Here is an 8,875-nt window from a genome sequence, read left to right on the forward strand (position 1 = left end):
TTCCTATTTGAAATGTATATTTTATTATTTTTATAAAATTTTGTAATTACTCCCCTTTAATATGAAAGTATATAAAAAGCTGGGTATTTCTTTTTATTTCGATACAATGTCTAGTTTTACATTTGAATTTGATAGACATATCAACTATTGAACAATCTGAACCAAAATGCAAGTTTTAAAGCTGTGTGTAGCTTCTGAATTCATTTATTTCCAATCTATCTTGGTTGCGCAACCAAGATAGGCAAAGGGAGGTAATAATAATTTTTCAAACTTGCGTTTCTAAAGAATTCCATCTAAATACATAATTTTTAATGCAAATATTTTACAAATATATTACAATATGTCTAATATTTATACATTTCCGTAGGCAAAGTATGTTTATCAAATTTATACTTAAGATAAAATAACTCTATCTTGGTTGGGCAACCAGGATAGGAAAATGAAATTTTAAAAATACCTCCAGTGAAAATCTAATTTGTATTAAGTGTTAAGTGAACATAAATGAGTGTAAATGATCAGATGCTAAAGTTTCGAACAAATCCGTTACATGGCCAAAATCTGATTATCCACCTTTAAGGTTTAATAAAAAGTTGATTGAATCCTCATATAAAAAACGCATTATTTCATTCGACGATTTTATAACAGAAAGAAAGAAAAACAAGAGCTGTCACTATGAGTGACAACTGCCGACGAGCATTGACTTAACCGTTGACTTCTAAGTCTGACATTGACCTTGGACCTAGGCGTCTCATTATGGTGAACATGTATGCCAAGTTCAAAATCTTTTTATCGAATCAGAGTTACATTACGGATAAGAATTTACATGGACGCACGGACGGGGACGGACTGACGCACGGGCGGACAGTGCGATTTTAGTATATCCACCTTCGGTTGCATAAAAAAAACCTTGTCAAGAAGAATGACATGAAATAATTTTTATTGGTTATGATAACATTCAAACATTTATGAATGTCTATTTCCTGGTGATCGTTTTTCTTTCATTCAGTCTTGATAAATATTCTACATATACACGTAAATATAGCGACGAGATTTAAGTGTATATCAATACAGCTCTTCAACTTTTAATGAGCTCGAAACTGAAATAATACTGTTGTTCTGTAAAAAAGTACTGAGACTACAAGTAAATTTTATTCAAATACTCAATGGTTATTTTACCCAATATTATCAATTAACAGCCAGGTTACTTCCATTCATTATTTACATGCATAACGAACTTAACCTTACCATGCAATGTGCGCTATATTGACTATATTCGAATTAGAAACTGTTTACAGTAGTTGCAAAATCGTTATCTACTTGTGCAGTAGCTTAAGTGTATTGGAAATTTTATAGGGTTTTCTATCTTATATCAGTGTTACTATGTCAAACTACTGACGACTTTTTAAAGAAGATTTAAGAAACGCTAAGCGAAGTAATTATTTAAATATTAAGAAACAGTTATTCATTTAAAGCTGGAAACAGTTTAAAACAAAAGTTATTTAGAGTAAAAACAGTGGTGTTATTGCTAAAAAGGTTGCATGACGAAGTTATAATGATGTCATCATCATCAGCAGCAACAACAGCAGCAAATTCAAAACAACATCATTGTAAACTTACAGCTTAACTACATTTTCCCATCTTTCTCAATTCAACAACTAAAACATCAGCAGAATCGGTGCTATTAACATCATCAGCGGCATCAACATCATAGCATTATCAAAAACAACATTTACAAAGGCAATAGCAGCATATTTTGCACGAACATATTCATCAAATAACGCATCAATAAAAGTCTGTCATCATCATCATCATCAGTACTGATGGCATTTGCAAGAACACCTAAGTTTTACTGTACTTGTCTTCTTTATGACCCTCAATATGTTATCATTATAATTTATTATTATAATTTGTTATCATGTATAAACAAATATGTGCAAAGCATCTGATTTAAACTCCAAAATCTCACTCAGTTTTTTTCTTTCTAAGGTCACTCCTAAATCTCACACTGGTCAGACTCCACTCACAGGCACCACTCCAACATTCGTTATTCATAGATTTTATAACAGTACTAACTTGTTCTCAACTTCCCTAGGAGGACGATTTAGGATTTCATTCCCGCTATCATGCAGTATTTTATTCACAGATGCTACAGCCATAAAGAAATGCATTTTATACGATAACTTATGAAAACATTTCTTATTTAAACAGCCTTTTCTATTTAGTAAAATATTTCAGTTAAAATAAAGATACGTTTGAGAGCGACTACATTGATAACAAAGCATTGATGATATTGAACTAGTAACAAATAGAATGATGTAATGCAACAGCGGGTGGTCATTCTAAACCATATTTTAGCCAAAATCTCACTTTCTCATATGTCGCCTGCTCCTTTTTTCCAGAAAGATTCAAAACAGCGTCAAGTGTGATACGTGCTGACACGACGTGAGTCTCCTGATATCTCACAGTTACACAGCTAGATGCAAAATTTAGAACCAGTTAGCCATGAGTTTTCAAGGTTAAACAGATAGTAACTTACTTTTAATTATAAAGTCTATTAATACATTCTGAAAGACAAGATATTAGGTAACTTATTCACTTATTTATTTTGGAAAAAAATGACATGCATGCCTATGCTAAAAACTGTATAACTAATAAAACTTTGACGAATATTCATCCATTCATTTATTTATTCATTCATTCATTTAAAACTAATTGTTTCCGTTTATACATATATACGTATTGCATTTTTCATTTTTGTTGGCCTTAATATTTCATGTTACGTGTGAAGTATAAATAAAAAGTGTATATCATACGTCTAATGGAAATTCCAATTTATGTTTATTTATCAGTCCGTTTTCTTACTTTTTAGCACGAAGCATAAGGTAATATATTTATAATTCAAACAGCATGACACTGGGTATTTTAGTTGCAATACAAATTAAGTTAGCAACTTAAAAACTAACAAGTGCACATATATCAGTATATAAAGCTGGACTGCATAACTGAAGTATTTAATGGTATTTAGATTTGTTTTATCACATTCTAGTTTTGTCAGTGGTGTATGTAGCCGTATGACGGAGATATACATTAATGAAGATCTTTATTCCTTACAATACTTATGTATGTATATACATTGCACAAAAGCGTTTTTGCCGGAGTACTAAAATTTTAAAAATGTTTAATAAGCAGAAAGCAAAACAAACCACACCGGTTATGGATAAAATCCTCCAACAACAGATAGGTGTAACCATTTATTCTTATATATTTTAGAAAGGATTGGAAACTTGTGGTAATAGTCGTGAATTACCATCAACAAAAGAAGTAGTTCTTGTGACAAACGAAAACAAACATGTGCAATCGACGTCAACGTGCTAATTTTAAAAACATGTTTTATCTCATTAAACAACTCTCTCCACGATCTCTTTTTGTTTTATCCGTACTTTTTCGTATGGTTTCAATATCTGTCTCTGGTCAACCTCTTCAACTGACGGCGGAAAGCTTCCCGTGTGGCCCCGTTAGTTTAAATGTGATATGTGAACGGTGGGGCTACGACACATGTATCTCTGACAACGACGAGTTTTACTGTCTTCCCTGTTCCCATGAATACCTAACAACTTTATGTGGTACGCATGAAGAAATACAAGGTTGTAACCTCTATTGTACGCGTAAGTATTCACCCTGCATCCACTAAAGCTTTCATACATTAAAATAAATATAAACAACGTAATACTTCAGAATATAGTAGTCAACCGTATGTCCAATAAAATAACCATTACGTAAGAACATGACATTGGCATATATTCGTAATGTTATATTTTCAGTAAGCTACTTAAACGAACGATTGGTTGTTACATTGTTTTGAAAGTAAAATTTCATTTATATTGTTATTTTAGAGATTGCAGTGAATAAAGAAATGGAAAAGCTAAAGTCAAACTTTTCAGAACAACAGAATAAACTCCAAGCACATCTTGATATATATATGAAAGGTAAACAGCACTAGTCTAGCCATATAAATAGTAAATAAAATTACTGTATGTTTAATAAATTAAATTAAACAATCTTCTTCTATGAATTATTTCCTAGTGACACGATTTTAGTAATAGCTTTAGAGTATTTAGATCAATCTTATGTATAAAGTAATACTTAAAGACGCTCGCTACAGTTTCGTAATTTTTTTCTCAATAATAGATTTTGATGAAATGTTTTGTATTAAAAAATCATGTTATGATGTATTGAAAAAAGAAATAAAAATACTAGGGCACCAGCTTTGTTTCAATTTAATTTGCCCCTAGATATGGTGCTATTTTAAACATTTTTCAAAATTTCTGTAATCCTAAAATATATTTCAGTAAAGTACAATAATCAGCATAAATTTGATTATCTAAGCATTTTTATAATGGAAAACAATATATCTATTTGAAACATGCTCAGAGAAATCAAAAGAACATGATTTTGTAAAGAAAGGAATACTTGTTAAGCAGACCCAAGGGCTATTTTTGCATAAGTTGGTACCTCTGCTATTTTATCTAGTTTCACATAATAGAATGTAATCAAACTCTGCACATACCTTTGGTTATGTCTACCTAATCTAAAACAAAAAGGAAATTGATAGGTCACCATATTAGATTTCGCTTAAATCAAATTACAACGAGGTGGGGTGTGCCGGGCATTTATACAACGCAGGTTGGCACGAAATACTCTTTCAGTGTTTGAGCAAATGACTTAGAAATGTAAGAAATGTATATATAAAATTATCAAACGGCAGGTTTCTTAATAATCGGATTTTAAGGTGTTTCTGAAGCATGAACGATGAAAGTTTCCGCCTTTTTTTTAAAAAAAAAAAAACCTATAGTTTACGAATGTACGGTACGGGTACGGTACGGGGTTAGAAACAGCTGTGACTCAATGCAGAGTTGGAGCGTTGGTATAAATAACAGACTCCAGTATATGTCGGATTGAAGCAATTGAACTAAAATTACTTTAAATGTATATATTTTGTAACCATGGTGATACTTACCCTAGCCTTTAGTCAATATATTATACATTTTGTACATTATAAATGCATGCGAACATACAATAATTTGCGAATTTTTGCCGTACGTGACATTAGATAACCACTTCCAGAGCGCAGAAGACCGTACCAACACTGTAGTGAGCTACATCGAAACCAAATTGGCACGGTGTTGGGGTAAATATCGATCCGGAAAAACTGTAGCGAGTGCCTTTAATGTTAAAAGAATTATAAATACACAAGTTTTGAAGTTGTTGTTTTTTGGCAAGAAGACACTAAACACTTAAACGTACCTATGAACGAACATTTAACAACTCTTTATAGTCTGTAAACGAAATAATAATGTATACATTCGCTTTTCTTTGTTATTTTTCAGAGATATATTTTCAAAAGAAAAAGACAAAGTCACTGGAAGAATCTCTGGAAAATAAAGATATAGCTTTACAAACATTAGCGGGAATTCTTGCCCTTGTAGTGTTACTAGTTGTCATTTGTATAACAAGTTGGTGTATCCGCCGTAAATGTGATACAAACAGATACGACTGTGAAAACGCCGAAATGTAAGTATACCAACCTAAGTTTATACTTTTTAGCTGGATTGTGACTAAAGCTTTAAACTTATAGTGTAACTTATCAGTGAATTATTTGGGAACACACATACATATGATGAGGTTATAACTCCAAATAATGTTAAACGGTCTAGCTGCTGACATCTTTAAAACATTACAACGTAACAAAATACAATCTATAAAAAGATCCTATGGAAGCACAGAACACTGACAAACAAACACCTAAATAGCAAACCCTGTTTGATTGCATTCATTAGAGTTAATGTAATGTGCAACATTTCTCACGCCTCCTGGCACAAGTTTAAGCGGAACTCTTTTATACAAACTCTTTTGTACAGATATATTGAATATAATCCATGTTGCCAAAGGACCAGAAAATATAACAACACTGAGTTCATGTATTTTGCTCTGGTTTATTGTGGGATGCAAGACATGTCTGTATTCGACATTTAACCATACATTGTTTTCAGTACGGCGTCGACCCCACTTACCAGAGAAGGAAGTCATAATAACTTGATGAGGGTGCCAGAAGGCACACAGCTGAAAGAACTTAATGCGCCCTCTGGCAACATAGAGAGGTTGGCATTCAATGACAATGAAGAGGGGGAAAACAATAGATCAGACTCAGAACAAAGCAGTTATATACCTGGTAAAGAATGTCCTGCAAATACAGTGCCTCGTGTGCCTGTTACAAACCAGGACGGATGCAATAAAATGGCAATCTCTAAAAACAAAAACGATCACAACCACAATCTATTCATGGAACTGCAGTCCCCTATAAATTCAGAAAGGGCTCCGTAAAAGTACACGTGTCTTCGCACTTTAGCAAATATCTTTGATGACACTTTAAAACAAAAAGATATTTAAGACATATTTATCTTTTAAAAAGAAAATGGCAATTATTTATGGTTAAAAATTTCTTTAGCCATGTATAAAAAATGTGAAACATTTGAAACAACCATGGACTAGTCAAATCAGGATTAGCATAATGTTAATAAGAATAATGAAATAAAAAAAATAATAACAATAACTAAATAATCAATTTAATATTTTCACATTTTGTATTATTAATTCTTCTAGTATTATTAGCATCATTGTTGTTATTCTCATGTATGTTGTTGTTATTATCGTTTTATATGTATTATTAATTAATATCATTATTGTACTTGTTTTATTTTCTCCTTTGATTTGAAATTCTGCTCAACACACATTCCTGTTTTTATTCAATTTTATTTAAATATTAGCATGTAGTAAAGATTAAAAAATATTTGTTTCCTTATACCCGTCTCATTGGTTAACACTACCAACATCAAAACAATACATGGATAACTACTTAACATGCAAATGAAGACGAACAATTGTGACAAATTAAAATATCTTAAATTTTGACAAGCTAAATAATAAACAATAACGTAACATTGAGTTGAGAACCATTGCATGATTTAAAACATTTAAGGGGGTAAATTGAAGTTAACTGGAAATATGTACAACATAACATATTATCCAGTATATCAGTCACGAACACAACTGATAATAATGGCATCTTTTCAACATTATGAAAAAAAGGAAATTTTTCAAGAGATAATGAATTGTTTCCGGTTTTTCCGTTGACAGTTAATGCGCATTTTGAAAGAAAGAAATTACTTCCGTATACAAGTCATAAGTACATTATAATAGTAAGCGACACTTACGGTACCAGTATCAGTAAACTTTAATAAAATTAATAATAATAGATACGTTTTGTATTTACAATAAATGTTTTTTGGTGAAGCCCTAATACGTATTATTATTATTTGTTTTAAAAAATGGAAAGCCATAGGCCGCCCCGAACACGACAAAACTGAACATATTGCAAGATTGGTTTGACTGAGCCTGTAAATGGACGATAGTGGAAATGCATGATACCGCCGGCGCCCTTTAGACTCGGGTTGAGCGGAATTCAACAATTATACATATTATAATTTAGGGACATCCGAAGATGTGCTCATACGGCTGAGTATATGCTATTGGGGAGCCAATTTCAGCACTTTATTACGAATTGAAATTACCTTAGCTTTAGTACAGCATGCCAGCTTTTAATCTATGAAAAAATATTTGAGCTCTGGATAAACAGAAATCCCACAGGGGTCCGTAACGGACCAAGGGTACATTGATAATTTTGGAACTTCATCAAATCGCTCAAAATGTCATTTTTGATGTTGTCTGAGAGTGTCAGTATATGCCTCAGATGTAAGATATAACCGTATTTGAGAGCTGCAGACCTAGACATTTCAGAAATGTTTTCAAAATAAGTTTCGTGTAATAAATGTTGTTTCTACGGAAGCGTGAAAGGGCCACCAGACGCTAATACGTTTTAGTACGTTAAGGCTGCGGAAAGGATATAATATAAAATCTGGAAAGTAGAACCTGCCCATAATCTCTTAACATATGGACACCCTCTGTGGTAAGGGCGTTTTCCTAATCTCTGGAAAGTGAACAGAATATTAGACTTCTTAGCAACTCACATAAAGATTTGAAAATCAGGACACCCTAATTTAAACTTCCTTTTCTGTTGTCAAGATTTTTATGACAGTTTACTATGAATCACCCTCCCATTCAACTTTGGATTTGGAAGGTTTTCAGTAACTGCAACTCTGTTTAGAATTTTCTTAAAATTATATCCTTAAGTAAAAACAAAATTTAATGAAACTATTTGTTAGGAAAGACGAAGTGCACCTGACTATTCAGCTTAAGATTTCATCTGTATGAGCAAAGTTACAGGCAATGACCTTTTTGGAAATGCCCTGCTGGAACTATATCTTGTAAGTTATTTTATCAAATAAAGTATACATTCAAAAGAGATGAAGTTTTATTATAGTTTACATGAATGAAGTTTTAACACTGTATTCAACCAGTAATGATCATGCGTGTGACATAATGGCATACATTTTTGTAAAACAGAACAGTTACCATATTTCAACAATGATCAAGTCACCCTACATGGAGCAGTTGAATAAGTATTATCTTTATATGAAAATATAATTTTGAAACGTACATTCATCATGTTAGTAAGATCACTCTTATAAAAGATCTCCTCTATGCAACTAGACGTACATAAAAAAATAAACTCCTGAAATTATATTTACAACAATACATAAAATAATATCCAGAGCCTGAACCGGGATTTGAACCCCTGACCTCTGGATTGACAGTCAAGTGTGTAACCAGTAGACCACTGGACCACAATCCGAGAGAATACTTTAAATAATCATTATGCTAAAAAAGAAAATAAATTTATTACAATAAATATGTTGCT

General features: G+C 32.0%; 1 protein-coding gene across 2 annotated transcripts; it reads left to right on the top strand.

Annotated features, from left to right (window-relative positions):
• The first annotated feature begins 2,386 nt into the window (after positions 1-2,386).
• LOC123563294 (uncharacterized) lies at positions 2,387-8,273 on the top strand. 2 transcript variants are annotated; one of them, XM_053530766.1, is made up of 5 exons: positions 2,387-3,017; positions 3,271-3,665; positions 3,894-3,986; positions 5,388-5,571; positions 6,051-8,273. In XM_053530766.1, the coding sequence occupies exons 2-5, from the start codon at positions 3,350-3,352 to the stop codon at positions 6,379-6,381; spliced, it is 924 nt and encodes a 307-aa protein (XP_053386741.1). In that variant the 5' UTR covers positions 2,387-3,017; positions 3,271-3,349; the 3' UTR covers positions 6,382-8,273. The 2 variants fall into 2 exon arrangements, with proteins under 2 accessions (XP_053386741.1, XP_053386736.1); XM_053530761.1 differs by having other exon boundaries at positions 2,387-3,665.
• Positions 8,274-8,875: the final 602 nt, after the last annotated feature.

Source organism: Mercenaria mercenaria, chromosome 2, assembly GCF_021730395.1.
Source record: "Mercenaria mercenaria strain notata chromosome 2, MADL_Memer_1, whole genome shotgun sequence".
Classification (NCBI taxonomy): domain Eukaryota; kingdom Metazoa; phylum Mollusca; class Bivalvia; order Venerida; family Veneridae; genus Mercenaria; species Mercenaria mercenaria.

Excerpts from the sequence above, each read along its gene's own strand:
- LOC123563294 (XM_053530761.1), top strand. The coding sequence starts at position 3,350 with ATGTGCAATCGACGTCAACGTGCTAATTTTAAAAACATGTTTTATCTC. Across the intron at positions 3,666-3,893 it reads TTGTAACCTCTATTGTACGC|AGATTGCAGTGAATAAAGAA; the intron begins GTAAGTATTCAC and ends TTGTTATTTTAG. Across the intron at positions 3,987-5,387 it reads TCTTGATATATATATGAAAG|AGATATATTTTCAAAAGAAA; the intron begins GTAAACAGCACT and ends GTTATTTTTCAG.